The sequence below is a fragment of the Propithecus coquereli genome, unplaced genomic scaffold (genome assembly GCF_000956105.1).
Source record: "Propithecus coquereli isolate 6110/MARCELLA unplaced genomic scaffold, Pcoq_1.0 Scaffold355, whole genome shotgun sequence".
In the NCBI taxonomy this organism is placed as follows: Eukaryota; Metazoa; Chordata; class Mammalia; order Primates; family Indriidae; genus Propithecus; species Propithecus coquereli.
The window spans coordinates 1919958-1937580 of NW_012149230.1; the positions used below are offsets into that span (position 1 = coordinate 1919958).

Below are 17623 nucleotides of genomic sequence, written 5' to 3' on the forward strand. Positions count from 1 at the left end.
ACTCCATCACTTTATTCCATATTTTATGGCACTTTTTAATGCAAATTGTTTCCATTTTCTTCTACCATCATATTTTTAAGTTCCTTGATGGGGGGGGGGGTCTCCTTTACTCACTGCCTTTGCGCTACAACAGCTAGCAGAGCGCTTTCCACACAATAGTGAAATAACGTGTGATGACAGGAGCGCCCACATAGCTCTCCTGGACTGTGGGAAGGAGAACTATCACTGCCCCTTGACATACATGGCAGTTATCTTAGACTAGAGATAAATCATTTCCTCACTGAAATCATATCTTTAAGCCTCAGTTAACTATGACATGCTTATTTTCCATAAACATGAAAATACGTTTGCCTTGAACCACCTTGGGAAACATCTCTCAAGATTAAGTAGGTCAAACTGAGATTTTACAGAATGGTAGTATGAAGAAAAAACAGCTAGGAAATTGTACTTACATATGATGAAAACACTTCATTTAATCAAAACATGTCACATTCCTATGAATCAGTGTCTAGAAACTGAAAGACATTTCAGCCTTACATAAACAAGTGTAAGTTTGAAGATACACAGATACATTAAAAATCTGGAAACATATGACCATATCCACTACTCACTTGTCAACACTGGCTTATGATCAAGGACCTTTTAAAATTAGGTGAGGAGACAAGTAGCTGAAAGGTTCTGAAATTTTTTTTAATGGCTATAAAACAGTTTGAACTTTCAGAAGCAAAATTAGAACTAATATTAGATCCCTAACATAGGCCCAGTGGCACAACACATCTCACCATGCTGTTTCCCCATCGAACCCTCTTAGCAGATCTTCCTAGTGGATCATAGGAAGTCACACAGACCACTTACCAGCAGATTTTTTTGTCAATTATGTTCACAGCTTCAGGGAGTGAGCTGTCTATTAATTTCCTTCCATACCACCACAGCAAAGACTGATCCAGCAACAAACTATGTGGGCTACATGCAGCCCATCTACCAGAACCAGGGAATTCAGAGCAATCAAGAATTGTCCTACGGGAAGGGGGAGGAGGGGACGGGTATATGCGTACACAAAGAGTGTGATGGGCACCATCCGGGGGATGCACACGCTTGAAGCGCAGACTTGGCGGGGGAGGGGGGAAGGGAACATACGTAACCTAAACATCTGTACCCCCATAATATGCTGAAATAAAAAAAAAAAAAGAATTGTACTATAGCTGAAAATATGGAATGGAAAGAAGGCAAGACAGCTAATCTGAGGAATGCACATTACAGAAACCTCCATACAGAGGAGATAATTCAAGCACTAAGAAAGGATGAGTCCTGTGAGAATGAGTGCCTGAGGTCAGGGTCAAAGAACATTCTGAGTCAGAGATGACAGAAAGTAACAAAGAAGTGACTCAAAAAAGAACCATAGGCTGGGTGCAGTGGCTCACACCTGTAATCCTAGCACTCTGGGAGGCCAAGGTGGAAGGATCAAGAGGATCGCTTGAGGTCAGGAGTTTGAGACCAGCCTGAACAAGAGTGAGACCCCCATCTCTACCAAAAATAGAAAAAATTAGCCAGGCAAGGTTGTACACACCAGTAGTCCCAGCTGCTCTGGAGGCTGAGGCAAGAGGATCGCTTGAGCCCAGGAGTTCGAGATTGCAGTGAGCCAGGATGACACTACTACACTCGAGCCCAGGCAACAGAGTGAGACTCTCATTGAAAAAAAAAAAAAACCCACAAAAGTTTTCATTACAGAAAATTGCAGTCATATGTAAAAACAAAAGAGTACAATGAGCCCCCATTCCCCATTACTTATCCCCCAGCTTCACCAATTCACCAATTACCAAACCCTGGCCAATCCTGTTTCATCTACACTCCCTCCCTTCTACTTCCTACTTTATGAACCAGAAGGGACCTTTGAGATCATCTAGTTCAATTACCTCATTTTATAGATGAGTAAACTCAATTCCAGAAAAGTTAAATGACTTGCTCTGAGAATCCACAGACCAGAAGAGATCCATAAAATAACATTATAAGAAAGAAGGAAGAAAGGAATTTCATGAGTCACAGTGATCAACATTGCCAGACAGTGCAAAGAGCTTGTGTGTGGTGGGTGAGGCCTGAAAAAAATTTCTGGTGTAGAGGCCAGAGGCCCCTTGGCCCTCTGGAGGTTCACTAAAAAAATCATCTCCCAAGAGGTAGATTGAGAAAAGGCATACAAATTTATTTAATATGTATACACAAGAGCCTTGAGAATGAAGACCCAAAGCTGCAGGGGAAATTGTCCATTTTTATGCTTAGGTTCAACAAAGTATGGACAAGCATGTAAAAATATGATTGGACAAAAATGCTAATAGCCTGGGTGGGGAAACCCAGAAAGGCCTGTCTAGATTCTTCTTGGCCTGAGCATCCATTCCTTCCTTCTGGGTATTGAGCAGAAATGAAGGTCTTATGACCTACAGTCAAAAAAGATGGTCAGATAATTTCTTTATGGCCAATTTTTACATAGAATGGCCAAGGGAAAGTTAGAGTAATATTTTTAGGTTTATGGCTGGCTTTGGGAAAAAGGGGGTCTGGTTTTTATAACCCATCTTACAGAAGAGGAATTTTAGTTTCCATGGTTAGCTTTGGGGGAGAATGGGTCTGAGACACAAGAAGGCAGGAGAAAATCAGAGAAAAATTTTGCTTTTGAGGCTGCTTCTGAGGTCTTCATCTTGGGGTATTATTTTCTGAGGCCCAACATTGGGATACAATCAAAAATCAGTCCCTGGCTTCTATCTAGTCCCTAATATGGACTGCCAAGCAACACATTCCCCACACAGCCATTAGTTATCATCCTAAAATACTGGGGACAAAACAATTTCCAACGTCCTTTTTAACATCTCCATCTGGACAGATTTCACCCATCCACAAGTAACTATTGAAAGCCAACAATGTACACTAAGTACTGTTCTAGGCACTGGGGACACAGAGTTGAACCAGAGACACACCCTGTTCCTGTCTTCATAAATTTTATATTCTAATTGGGAGAAACAGATAATAAAACTGGTATATAAATTTTAAAAATTTACAGACTGTGCTAACCATAATGAAAAAAATAAATGGAAAGAAGTGAAGAGAGGGGTAGGGGGCCCTACTTTAAATAGGGTGTTCAGGGTAGGCATCTCTGAAAAGATGACATTTGAGCTGAGACTTTACCAAGAGCCAAGGAGGTGCATTCCAACTTCAGTATACATTTGTTACAGGTCCTTCAAGTGGGAGGTTTATATCAAGGACCACACTGGCCATACAAAGCCAAAAGTCTGAGGGGGAGTATGGTCTGCTGTCTGCAGCTGTCATCACCATTGTCATTGTTATCAAGACCTTTTACATTTGAACAAGGCTTCTGAATAGGAGCAAAGTGCTTCCCTTGTCATTACAAGCCAGTGGCTAGGAACCGAAGCTCTGATAAGCCAAGAGGCTTGCGGAGCCCTAAGGTCCCACTCTACCTTCTCCAGCTTCCACTACATGAAAACCGAAAGCAGTATTGCAGACAATACGCCTTCCGGGGAGTCGCAAGGAGGAGGCAGTGTGTATCACTGGCGCCACAGTGCAAGGCTGGACCCTCGCTGCGTGGCCCCTTCACTCCGGGGTTCTCCGAAGGTCACTTTCCCCAACACCAGAGACCAGCAGACCTCGCCAAGGGCTCCCAAGGTTGTAGGTAGCCGTAACCACGGCCTCGCACGTGGCTAAGAGTTAAATTTTCCCCAACGTTGTGCCCCAGGCGGGTACAGTACCTGTCAGGAGGCGTGAGGAGAGAGTGTGCGGGGATGCAGCCATAGCGCACGAGTCTGGCTGCTCTCGGGGATCCCTGTGTCCTCTCTCCTCACCAGCTAGTGGGCGACGCCATCTTCCCTCCCCGCCCCCTGTAGGAGGAGAGACACTTCCGGCTCGTCACTTCCGGCGGGTGGGCGTGGGAGGAAAGCGGGGAGGCTGGCGGTGATAGCAACTCGACCCGCGCGCGAGCGCCGGGCTGTCGGGTCTGAGGTCCGAGGTACGTGGGCAGACGCGAGAAAGGCGGCGTGGCTACACCCTCCTGAAGAAAAGGCCGTGCGAATGGAAGTTAACAGGCATCCTCTGGCCCTGTCCAGTCCTCCGGTGACCCGCAGCGATGGGCTGGACTTGGCCGCGCTGCTCGCGGGCGATTTAAAGTTACGGTTAGGACACTTCCTGGTGGCCAGAGCGCCGAGGGGAAGCGGTTCTTGTGGCGATGCCTCCGCCTTCCCGTCTGATCACTTACAGCTTTACCATATTCTCTATCGAATGGGATCCCGGATCGAACTCCAGGTTACTTGCCCCTGAGCCGCACCAAAGGAGCTGAATCATCAAAATATCTCCAGATGAAGAAGGTGCCTGTAGCGGTTAAGATTTGGGGCTCTGGAGTGAGAGTCCGTACTCTAGTCTTGGCCTGGTGACCTTGTTTGAGCAAATTACATAAGTCCTCTGAACCTCAGTTAACTACCTGTACAACAGAAATATTAATAGTATATATTTTATAAGGTGGTTGAATTAATGTTTCTCAAATGCGTAGCCAGGCGCCTATTAGGTATACGCACTAATGAATTATTATTACCTGTATTAACATTAGGCTTGTGATTACTAGGGCAGATCTCAGCGGCCCGCCTCTTAACTCTTTTTCGTGTTCGGGTTCCATAAGTAAAAAGTACATTGAAGAAAGATTGAGCTTTTGAGAAAGTAGAGAGAAATAGATCACTGAGTTCTGTAAGGGCAGTTTCTGTCTGTTTTCTTTTTTTTTTTTGAGACAGAATCTCACTGTGTTGCCCAGGCTAGAGTGCCGTGGCGTTAGCCTAGCTAACAGCAACCTCAAACTCCTGGGCTCAAGCTATCCTCCTGCCTCAGCTTCCCGAGTAGCTGGGACTACAGGTATGTGCCACCATGCCCGGCTAATTTTTTCTATATATTTTTAGTTGTCTGATTAATTTCTTTCTATTTTTAGTAGAGACGGGGTCTCGCTCTTGCTCAGGCTGGTTTCGAACTCCTGAGCTCAAACAATCCGCCCGCCTCTGCCTCCCAGAGAGCTAGGATTACAGGCGTGAGCCACCGCGCCCGGCCTCTGTCTGTTTTCAATGATGAGGTGATAGCCATTTTGGTTCACCTTAGCTAACATTGCTTGACATAGGAGATACTGATAATGACCCCCCTTATTCTGTAGGAGCTTCCACTAGACCAATGGGGGGACGAAGGGTTGTTAGTTACCACAGTGTTGTAGGGGTACTGTAGAAAGTGGCTGCAGAAACCTTGATGGTGTAAGATTTCTGTGCAGTTAGATTAGGAAAGGCTTCAGAGATTTAAACTTGGTACTCAGTGGAAGGAACAATAAGATTTTTCCAGCTTACAAGGAAAGGAAAGGACAGTCCATGAAGGGGAAAACAGCATTAAATAACGGTGTTAAAAGTTTTCAAACTCCTTTATATTTTCCATGTGGTTTTATAAACACTGGATGTTTACATTCAGAGCAAAAGTTATTCTCTTTATGAGTGACATTTTAAGGCTCAAAGAGTTTAAGTAATCTTCTCAAAGTCACTGCTGAGTGCCAGAACCAAGACCTGAACTCTTGATACCTTCCTGGTATAGGTTACTTCCACCATGCCATAAAGCCGTATTCACCTAAGAATCCTGAACAGACACAGCTTCTGTGATTTATAAAGCACAATATTTCAACCTTGACTGCCTCTTAGAATCAAGTGTAGGGCTTTAAAAAATTATGGATGCCTGAGCTACCTCCAGACCTGTTGAATTTGAAGGGAGTGTATGGTAGATGGAGAAGGACCTGTAATTTTCTTTCTAAAGCACCACTGGTGATTCTTATACACAGACCTGAGGATACTGGGTTACAGATTTTACTTGACAGCACTACTAGTCTAAAAGGTTCATTAACATGAATATTATATTTTCTTGAATTCTCATGTTCTCTAGGCTTCTGGTAGACAAGGAGTTTGATAGACAGACCCCTTCTTGGCCAACAGATTTTTCCTTCGACTTCTTTCCAAAAATAGGGGCAAGGTATGAACAAGTACACAAATGAATGCATAGGTTTTTATTCATCCATAGAAATGAGTAAATGTTTTGTGGGAGAAATGCCTAAAAGATTAACACATTCTGGTTTTACTGGTCATCTATCTACTATTTGTCATAAAGTTAACCTAGGTCACCATACTCTCTGGAAAAGTAATCCCTGGAGATATTTCTGTAAAGAATAGGGTCCCGTGACCATATACATTGAGTTGGCCACTTATAGCTGCAAGGGAGGCTGGGAAAGTGGAAAACAGGGTTGCAGTGATTACCTTAGGCCAGTCACAATTCAGCACTGTGGCTGTAGGCATATTGCTGCCTCAAATCAAATTAATGTTATAACTAAAAGAGTACAACTGTTCAACCCATTGTTTTCCAAACATGTTGAACACAACCCATTTTATGAAATACTGTGACAACTTGGGAAATGCTAGAGTCACACATATACACAAAACAAAGCAAAAACACTTGAACAAACAATTTTGGTGATTGGAATACATCCTGATTGACAACTTTGACTTATTCTAAGGTGAACCAGACTTTCTGGTTTGGGACTATCTTGCTTATTTAGACTTACCTTTCCTAGACAGATTTTCTTACAAAATTCCATAGACAAGCTCTGCCCTTTACTCATTATAGATTAAGAGGCCTCTTAGAGATAGGCCTCAGACATCCATAATAGCCCGATGTTTTCATTGATAAATTTGTAAACTGAGGTCCAGAGAGGTTAAGTGATTGACTCTAAGTGGCAGAACTTTGACTCTAGACATTCAGGTCAGCACTTTTCCATCTCACTATATTGTCTTTCTTATTCCTCGCCCTACCTGTAGCATCTTCACTAATGAAATGACATAGAATGCCACAATTATTTTATATATATATATATATATATGTATGCATATATATATTATATATAGTATTTATTTGACTCTGGATTTTACATTTCAAGCAAAATAAAGATATTTTGTGGGCTATGTTTTTCATTACCTGTTGTTTATTTTGTTCAATTGTTTATGGAAGGTTATACAGAATTAAAAGCATTATTTTTAGCTAAAAGTCTTATTTTCATTATTCTATAATTATAGAAAATTGAGTTGTACCATTCAATTGTGTGTTAATATGGTCATTAACTACAGTTACCAATTTCTTATGTATTTTTAAACATTATTCCAAGTAATCAGTAGTAAAGCTTTATACCTTATCTCTTAAAATTAATATTAAAAACTTAACCTAGATAATGTCTCCTCTTATTTCCCTTATTGTTTGGACAGTCAGCTAAAAACTAAGCCTCATCTTGTCCTGTAGGTTGGCTGCTCCTTTGCTTTCAAATAAAATCTCAGAGAGTCTTTCACATGTACTGAATAAAATCTGCAACTTACACCATATTACATGACTTCTGAGTAAATGCTGACTTTTTCAAAGCCTTACTGAATTTCTCACAATAGATAAAAAGACCCAGCTTTCTCTAGGAGCTGAGAGGAAAATATCGTGACCTAATATGCAGGATGTAACCAGTCAACACGGAGCTATGTATTTAAAAACAAAATAGATTTCAAAACCTAAGGAGAGGCAAGGATCTGAACAGACTTTCTCTAAAGAAGATATACAAATGCCAATAAGCACAAGGAAAACAACCCTAACATCATTAGTCATTAGGGAAATGCAAATCAAAAACCACAATGAGATATCACTTCACATCCACTGAAAGATGGCTATAATCAGAAAGTGAGATAATAACAAGTATTGGCAAGGATGTGGAGAAATTGGAACCCTTATACATTGCTGATGGGAATGTAAAATGATGTAGCCACTTTGGAAAAGAGTTTAGCTTGTTCCTCAGTAAGTTAAACACAGACCTGCCATAAAGCCCAGTAATTCCTCTCCCAGGGATATACCCAAGAGAAAAGAAAACATATATCCATGCAAAAATTTGTATACAGGCCGGGCACAGTGGCTCATGCCTATAATCCCAGCACTTTGGGAGGCCGAGGAGGGAGGATCATTTGAGGCCAGGAGTTCAAGGCTGAAGCAAACTGTGATCACGCCACTGTACTCCAGCCTGGGCAACAGCACAAAACCTTATCTCTTACAAAAAAAAAAAGTTCACAAATATTCATAGCAGCATTATTTGGAATAGCCAAAAAATGAACACAACTCAAGAGTCCATCGACTGATTAATGTGTAAATAAAATGTAATATGTCCATACAATGGAATATTATTTGGCCATAAAATGAAAATGAAGTACTGATACATGTTATGACATGGGAGAACCATGAAAACATACTGAGTGAAAGAAGCCAGTCACCAGAGAACACATACTGGATGGTTCCATTTATATGTAATGTCTAGAATAGTCAAATTCATAAAGATAGAAAGTAGATTAGTGATTGCCTAGGGCCGGGAGAGAGGGTAGAGGGAAAAGAGGAGTGACTGCTAGTGGGTACAGGATTTATTTAGCGGGGAGGAGGATGAAAATGTTCTAAAATTGATCGTAGTGATGGTTGCACAATTCTGAATATGTCAAAAACTATTGACATGTACAGTTTAAATAGGTGAATTATCAAAAGTGAATTATCTCTCAATAAACCTGTTATTAAATTACAAAAAAAAAAAAGCCTAAGGATAAAGTCAGGAAGAGCTACTCAGGGAGACCAAAAGTAACAATTCACTGTGTGGACAGACGTTTATCATGTATTATATATTAATAGCTCTTCCTCCTTCATGTAGATTAGAAGTCCTAACTGTCCAGAAATAAAGGCATCTCTCAGCTTCCCTTACAGCTTGGTGTGCCTTTACTACTAATTCTGAACAATGGGATATGAGCGTAAGTGATGTGTTTAACTTCTAAGTGTCTGTAAAAAGAAAGATCAAATCCTTCCATGCTGACTGGAGTGCAGACACGGTGTCTGGCCCTTAATATCTGGGACCAAAGGTACAAGCCACATGTTGAAGCCCACAGAGCAGCAAGATAGATGGAGTTTGGGTCCCTGGTGCTTATGGAACTGCCATATCAGCCCTGGACTGGTGAACGGGAAATAAATTTCTAGCTTGTTTAGTGCAGTGTTACTTTGGGTTTTCTATCACCTGCAGTACTATTAATCCAAACCAATATACCATTAGTGTGGATATCGATTGATAGTAAAATTAAAGGAGCTAATATACCCAGCTCAGAGTCAGCTCAGAAAATGATGGCCATTGCTGTTAGATGACTCCCATATGCCTCAGTAAGCAGCCAAAATAAAATGTTAATTGTCTTTTAAAAAATATTTTCAGAAGGAAAATTTAGGATTTGTAATATATTAGAAATGTATTGTAATAAAGCAGTTTGAAGTTTATGAACCTCAGAATCCAGAGAAAGCATTTTTTAAAAAAATAAGGATTTGTATGTGACTCCTATGCTATTTAGGAATGAGGGTCCCGTGAGTTAAGATAGTTGGTCCCAGTTTGTCAGACACAAAATCTGCGATATAGAGAATGGGAATTATTTTACTTGATAGAAATATTCCAAAAGACCATCCAACTCCCCTGTTATCATACTCACTGCACTGGTGTCTCTCTCACGATTTGTTCACCATATGTTACTTAATATTCTCTAGAATGAGGGTGTTCCCTACCCCCAAAAAGGAGTGTTACTGTGGCTAGGGTAAGAACAAGGATATTAATAGGAGTGTTGCTAAGGGTCCAGCTTTTGCAGAGATGATGAAAGGGATTAAAATATTGGATTTCCACTTGACATTTTCTCTTTGGGTCGGTCTCTCGAGACTCCTAGCCTTTGGGCTCTCCACTCTATCTCTCTGAATATACTCCCCACCCCAACCTGTCATCTTTGATGGTTCTTCCAGTTCTCATGACTTTGGGAGTGGGTGGTGACAAGACCTGCCTGGATATGTCTTCCTTGAGAGGGATCTCCTGCTTTGACAGAGGCCCAGGGAACGGGGGGATGCTCAGGCTCCTTGTCAGACCCACCAGGGCTACCCCTGCTCACCAGAGTAAGGGCTTCCACGTAAGCATACGGAGCCAGAGTCTTAATGTCATAAACAACCACAGCTTTTATCTGGCCTTAGCCTCCACTGGAGGCCTAGTGGAGGTCCTGCTGCTACAAAGGTAACTCCTGTATGGGAAAGCATAGGGCATTTCAGGACTTTGCATTTGACTGTCTCTTGTTTCATAACATAACACTACTGAATTAGCCAGGGGCCAGTCAGGAGACAGGGCCAGTCAATTCTTTGAAGAGAGTATTTAACCTAAAGAAAGGTTAACACAGTATAAAGTTGTCAACCAGAGGTTGAAATTATTACAACCTAGAAACTTAAAGGAGCAGAAACTCAGACTGCTAAGGAGGGGCACTGCACCACTGGTGCTCTTGTTGCTGAGGGGGAAGCCCACTGAGGTGATTCTTTAAATGCTGGGAAAGCTGCAAATGGAGCTCAGCTGCTGCTGGGGAGTGAGGAAGCTTGGCAGTGGTGCTCCCAGGAACTACAGGCTGATGGGAGGTAGACAAGAGGAGCAAGTACTTCTCCCAGCCCCAGTTGTGCAGTTTTACTATGGCCCCTATTGGCAGAGCCAGACAGGGAGTCTGCAGGACGTGGTTTGCACACACTCAGTCTAGACACAGTATAGAAGGGTAGGTTTGGAGCCAGGACAGATAACTGATGGGAGTTCTTTGAACAGTGTATAGATCAGAGTTTACAGTCAGCCTCCTCTGAGCTTGAGTAACTTAAATCAGCTCCTCAGATCTCTTAATGAGATCTGACTGATAACATCAGGCCAGGATCCCAGTCCAAGATCACTCCCATCAGACATTAGGCATTAGCCGTGACGTGCCAGCTGCCCTCTTCCCTCTCTACTTCCCGGGGCTCGGTTTCATATATAAGTTTTGGGATACCAAAAATGAAATGTGCAGTTCAGGATGCAGAAAAAAAGAAAAAGCAGCAGTGAAAGACACTATGGCAAAGATGTTTTTCTTTTATAAAGACAGGATCTCATAATGTTGCCCAGGCTGTTCTTGATCTCCTGGGCTTAAGCCATCCTCCCGCCTCAGCCTCCCAAGTAGCTGGGACTACGGGCGTGAGCCATGTGCCTGGCCACTATAGCAAATTCTATTCACCGCCATGGCCTTCTGCCTTTTTAATAAACAGACCCTGATTTTGTGCCCAGCCCCAGGAGATGAATTATGATTGCTATAAGTCAGTCAGAGTGCTCTCCTTCCCATTTGCCTGCTGCTCATTTTCCCAGAGTCTTTCAGCAGGATATGGCTTATGTGTCCCCGTTCTCGCTAGAGAGAGAGAAAGAAAACCAGCTGGTGAGGTTCGGGGAAATCATTTTGTATGCCATGGAAAGAGCTGGACATGCAAAGGGAGGTGCTCCCTCTGCCTTTCCTCTTCCTTTATTCTCAGGAATCGAGGCTGAGAATGTAATTCCTGGAACGGCGGTGGCTGTCTTGCAACAATGAGGTGACAGGCACGAGGACAAATAAACACACTGAAGAAGGCAGAGTGAAAAAAATAGACGTCAGTTTCTTGAGGACATTGTTGAACTACTGCACCAAGTCAGGAATATCGATCTGCAGACTTATTGCTACAAGGGTGTCATGATGCTTAAGCTACTATTTGGTTTTCTGTTCATTGCATCCTAGATGGTGCATTCAATGAACGGGACAGGGAGGGGGCAACAAAGCTTGCTGGGGACAGACGACGTGGAGAAACAGCTGGAATCATGTCAGCTGTCCAAAAAGGATATCATGTTTAACAAAAATAGAGCAAATTTAAATATGGTGGCTGTTTCTAATAAAATATATTAATAATAAATATAATACTTATTATTAATTATGTTTATTATAATTTATTAATTATATAATTATATTATATTAATAATAATATATACTTAATAATGGTTTAAATAACAAAATAAGAGCAGCAATTTTGTGCATATTTGTTTCCCGTCTTATTTCTTGCTATTTACTGTGTGCACAACTCCTCTGATGATATCAGAATGTCTAGTTTCCCACATCAGGACAGCACTTCTTTCCCAGTTCCCTGCTTGGCATCTTAGAGCCTAGTGAACAACATGGTGGGATGTTCCCAAATAGCAGGAAACAAGTCCTGTTGGGCACTACTTACTGAGAAAATCATAACCCATCACAGCATCCTTAAAGATATATTTTCTGTTAGCTATGAGAACTCTTAAAAATGGTTCTTATGTATTCTGGTAAGTGACCTGTCAATGTTATAAAAATAGAGAATTCCAAAGTACAAGGAGAATTACCAAAGGCAAATTAATAAGAAAACCAGATAAGTTATTCTCAGAACAATAATCATTAATCAGCCACTAGGAAAGCATGGACATCATCACATCTTTTCTAAAATTACTCGTCATCCACAGACCTCCTTTCTCCTTGCATTTGTACCTTTCAGGCGATCAATACCAGAAGATGAAGACGTTGATTTCTTTTTTTGAAATAAAGGTCAAAGCATGTTGCAAGCATATAGCATTTATTTAGCACTTACTGTGCTAATGTAATAATAATCCTTTATCATGACATGTTGTTGACTTTTCACAAGAACCCTCATACAAGCTATTCCCTTTTCCAGATGAAGAGCCTAAGACCTTAAAAGGTTAAATAATTTTCCCCAAGTTCACATAGCTAGAAAGAAAGTGCCGCAGCTAGAAATTAAACCTTTCTGATTCCAAAGCATGTGTTCTTAATACTCCTATTGCGCTGTGTCCCAAATTTTATGTATTATGGAGGTATTGTTGAGGTATTACAATGTCTCATTATCTACAATTTTTTCATACTAGTCTAGAGTTTCACATTTCATCAAACCAGTAAAGTTATTGAAGTTCAGCCTCAAAAAAAAAAAAAAAATACTTGATTTTATGTTTTCTGACTTTAGTTCAATTTAGTTTGACCTCAATTTCCATATTTATAGAACAGGGATTCTAATACCAGGTCTACACTTAAATTACATTGCACATTGATTACTTAATGAGAGTTCATATCTGGACACCTTCAAACAATACCCATTCCAGAAGCCTACCCAAGACCTACTGAATCGAAGATTTTTGGTGGTGGGCCTAGGAATCCATGGTTAAGAAAAATGACTTTATTACTTTATAAAAATTATATAAGCTTTGTATAAAAATTCCAAGAATATGGAAAAAGAACAATGTGCTTCCAGGAGAGAGGAATCCAAGGAAGATGATAGTGGCGGTGGTAGTGGTGGTAGCAGTGGTAGTGAGGATGATGACGACAAAAACAGCCCATTCTATTGATTAGATAGAATGTGCCAGAATTTACATGTCTTGTTTAATCATATTTAATCCTTCCAACAATCTTATAACTTTAAACACATTATTTTCCACATTATACAGGTAAAATCATTGGAGCCAAAAGTGTTTGAGACATCCGTTGCCTTAGATATCTAGGGCTGCTGTAACAAAGTACCACAAACTGAGTAACTTAAGACAGCATATGTGTATTCTTTCACAGTTATGGAGGCTAGAAGTGTCTGCAGGGCCATCCTCTTTCAGAAGCCTCAGCGGGAGGCTCCTTCCTAACTCTTTCAGCTTCTGGTAGCACCCAGCCATTCCTTGGCTTGTGACAGCAAAACTCCAGTCTCCACCTCAACCGTCATGTGGCTGTCTTCCCTCTGTGTCTCCTTCTTCACATGGTGTTCTCCCTGGATGTCTGTGTCCAAATCTCCCTCTTCTTATAAGGGCACCAGTCATATTTGATTAGACTCTATCCTAATAACCTCACTTAATTACTTCTGCAAAGATCTTATTTCCAACTAAGATCACATTCACAGATATTGGAACACATTCACAGATATTCACAGAACTTCAGCATAATTTTTGGAGAAACACAATTCAACCCATAACACTGTCCAAGAATACATTGGCTAGTAAAGCCTAGAAACTAGATTTGAATTTAGGAGATACGAGAATCTGGCCTCTTGGCCATGATCCACTACATATTCTATCTCAGTGACATGCATTTGGAGGAGATGTGTACAATGCCTTGAGCAAAAATATCTTTCAACTATTCAGTAAAAATTTATTTACAGGAGAACAAAACTTTGAGTTGGTTTCAGACATTTCCTCTGCAACAGTTAGAAGCCTAATGGCTCCACAGGGTTTTGAGGGGGGAAAAGTTATGAGCTAAGAACATCATAACCAGCAATTTGTCTTTCAGTGGGACAGGCGGGCACTCTCAGAAATGCAAGCACAGAGAAAATAGTCCACTTGTTGAAAAACTATTTGAAGCTACATTCCAGTGGTTCACAGGGTTTGGGATTATGCAGACCAGAAAAAATTTCAAAAATAATTTTGAAACTGACATGGGATTGCCAACTTTTAACATTGTGAGGGTTTTTAAAATAAATCACACTATCATCTAGTGTTACAATCATTTCATAAAAGACATCATTTTAATGTCAAAAATATTAAAAAGATATAATCTGATACTATTTAAATTGAATAATTTAGCTTTATGAACAAAAATCATTATTTAATATTTTGCCCCAGAGTAGTGAAGCACTTTTTCCACAGATAAGATCCCATCTATGAATGGATGTTTGAAAACCAGGAACTGACAGGAACACAAGAACATCAGTGAAAATGAGCTCTGGCCAGCACTCCATGATTTATGCAACTGAGAGAAAAATATTACTTGAAACTGACTGTAATCATTTCCATTTTCTAAGGAAAGTTTCAGTGGGAAAATAAATCTTTGCAGTTCTACTCCCTTTCACATACAGAGGATGGTGGAGGGTCAGGAGAAGATAACTTGTTCCCTCAACCGACATCTGGGTTTCCACTTGGTGTTTTCCAAAATTCTCATAAAAATATCTATGAAAGGACCACTAATTTAAAATGATGATTTGAACTCTCACATTTAATTAATTCTCCCTCCCAAGTTCTCTATTAGGAAAAAAAGCCCCTATCTGCATTTGAAACCGGGTAGTGTCCACTTGGCTAAAATTTCTAAGCAATTGGAGTATAGATGAGATTGGATTGAGAAAAGGGTTTATCAATCTGTGATTCATAACATATAAAAAGTGAGACCTATGGAGAAAGAGGAAGGGCCACTAAACAAAATTTAACCAATACCTCCCTCCCCAAACTTAGAGTAAGAGGAGCTTGGAGCCAGGACAGCCAGATCTGGGGGTGAGTGCATCAGGAACCAACACAGAGTCTACCTGAAGCATTCAATGGCAGTTTACACTTGGAATGAGTTCAGGGCAGTGTAAAGCAAGGCAGTTGCAAAGCTGGCTTAAAACTAAAGAAGTGGGAGTTGAGAACAGCCCTGAAGCATTGCCCTAGAGCCCTAGCTAACTGTGAGTCAGAACTACCAACAGGAATACAAGCTCTTAGGCAGAGCAGTGACATTCATGCCCCATACCTGCTCCCTCCCTCACCTCCTAGGCAAATGGACTTCCTACCTTATTATCATAAAGTAATCCTATGGTAAACCAAAATATGGTAGCCTCCATTAAAAAGCTTGGGCTCTGAACTACACCAAGATTTAAAGCCGGGCTCCTCGATTTGCTAGCTCTATAACTATTGGCAAAATATTTAACCAGTTCTGTGCCTCAATTAATTCATCTTTAAATGAAGATCATAATAGTACCTACATCAAAGGTTTTGTTTTGTTTCATTTTTTGAGGATTGGTGATTTAATGGAAAAGTTGGGAGCTAAGAGTGTTATACCCAAGGTATAGATTACTTAGCTCTGTACTCAGCAAATGTAGTTACTATTATTATTGATGTTATTACCAATATTATTACCAACATTACCAATACGTACTCTGAAATAGATATTATTATTCCCATTTTATACTCAATGACATGAAGATTTAGAATAGTTTTTTTAAAGGTGTTTAATTTTCAGATAATTAATGACGAACACATTTGAATTTTGAATCCAGATCTGACTCAAAGCTCATATTAGTTTCCTGTTGTTGCTATAACAAGCACCACAAACTTGGTGCTTAAAACAACACATTCATTATTACTATCTTACAATTCTGGAGGTCAAAAGTCCTAAATGGGTCTCACTGGGCTAAAATCAAGGTGTAGGCAGGGCTGTGTTCCTTCTGGAAGCTCTCGGGGGAGAATTAATTTCCTGGTCTTTTCCAGTTTTAAAGGCTGCTACACACATTTTTTGGCTTGTGGCCCCCTTCCATCTTCAAAGCCAGTAATGGCTGATTGAGACTTTGTCAGGCTGTATCACTCTGCCACTGACTGTTCTGCATTCCCCTTTCACTTTATAAATCCTTCTGATCAGACTGGGCCCACCTGGATAATCCAAGTCACTCTCCCTATTTTCAGGTCAGATGATTAGCAATCTTAACTCCATTTGCAGCCTTAATTCCCCTTTGCCATGTAACCTAACACATTCTGGGTCCTGGGATTAGGATGTGGACATCTTTGAGGGACCATTATTCCGCCTACCACAAACCCCATGCCACTATATTATTTACGTCTCTTTATCCTTCCATCTGAGGTAGAAAAATTTGAATAGGGACTCTATCTCTGAAAGAACTTATCTCTGTGCCTCCAGTTTGATAAACAGAGTCTCTCCTTTTTTCCCCAATCCGGGTAAGATAGAAAACAAAAAGGATTCAGTGCTTTAAAAAAGGACCAATCTGAGGAATCATAATATTCTTTATTTGTCATAGAATTTCTATCATAAATGGAAAGAAATAAATGTAGGTATATATCAGTTCTATATTCAAAAATCCTCTTCTATATATCAGCAATAATTAAATAGAACTATTGAAAAAATTTCCCTGTCACAATGACAACAGAAATGTTCATATTTAGAAATAAACTGAATAGCCAATTTGCAACATTTACTAAGGTACTATACTATGGTAACAAATACATCCCCAAATCTCAATGTCTTAACACAGAGAAAAGGCTTACGTCTTCCTCACTTAAAACCTGATGCAGGCTGGGTGACCCTTCAAAACTGCCATCCTTCAAGCAGGAACTCAAAGATCCAAACAATTTCCATTCTGTGACTCCACTATTCCCAATATGTGGTCTCTGTGGCCACCACCCCCAGGGAATAGAGTGTAAAGGACACACACACTCACACTCTTGATTCCTTGTGATCGTAAGAAGCAAATGTCCTTTATACTCACAGACCATTGGTCAGAACTGATCACATGGCCCAGTGTAACTTCCATGCAAGGGCATCTGGGAAATGTAGGCAAGCCGTGGAATACACAGTGAGTACTCCTCTGTGCAGGGACATAAAAGAGTGAATAAAATGGAAGATATGCCATGTTTCTGTATTAGGGGAGACAATACTGTCATGGTGATAATTCTCTCCAGTATAATCTATGGCTGTAACATAATCCCAGACACAGTACCTAATGAAATGATTCTAAAGTTTTTCAGGAAAAATAAATGAGAAAGAATATGCAAGAAAAGTTAGAAAATGAAGTAGCATAAGTCAAGGCTCTCCACTAATGTATTAAATGTACTATGAAGCTTCAATAACTAAAATAACTTGGTGGTATTTGCCCAAGAACAGATAACAAGATCATTGGAACAGAATGAAAGGTC

The 17623-nt window shown here is 40.5% G+C and overlaps 1 protein-coding gene across 1 annotated transcript in view; it reads right to left on the minus strand.

Moving 5' to 3' along the window:
• The window catches only part of LOC105816119 (protoheme IX farnesyltransferase, mitochondrial), a 136181-nt gene extending 132182 nt beyond the window's left edge, over positions 1 to 3999 (minus strand). Inside the window, exon 1 of the mRNA XM_012651445.1 lies at positions 3750 to 3999. Within this exon, the coding sequence (XP_012506899.1) occupies positions 3750 to 3792 (43 nt within the window). The 5' untranslated portion in view covers positions 3793 to 3999. The remainder of the gene's footprint in view (positions 1 to 3749) is intronic.
• Positions 4000 to 17623: the final 13624 nt, after the last annotated feature.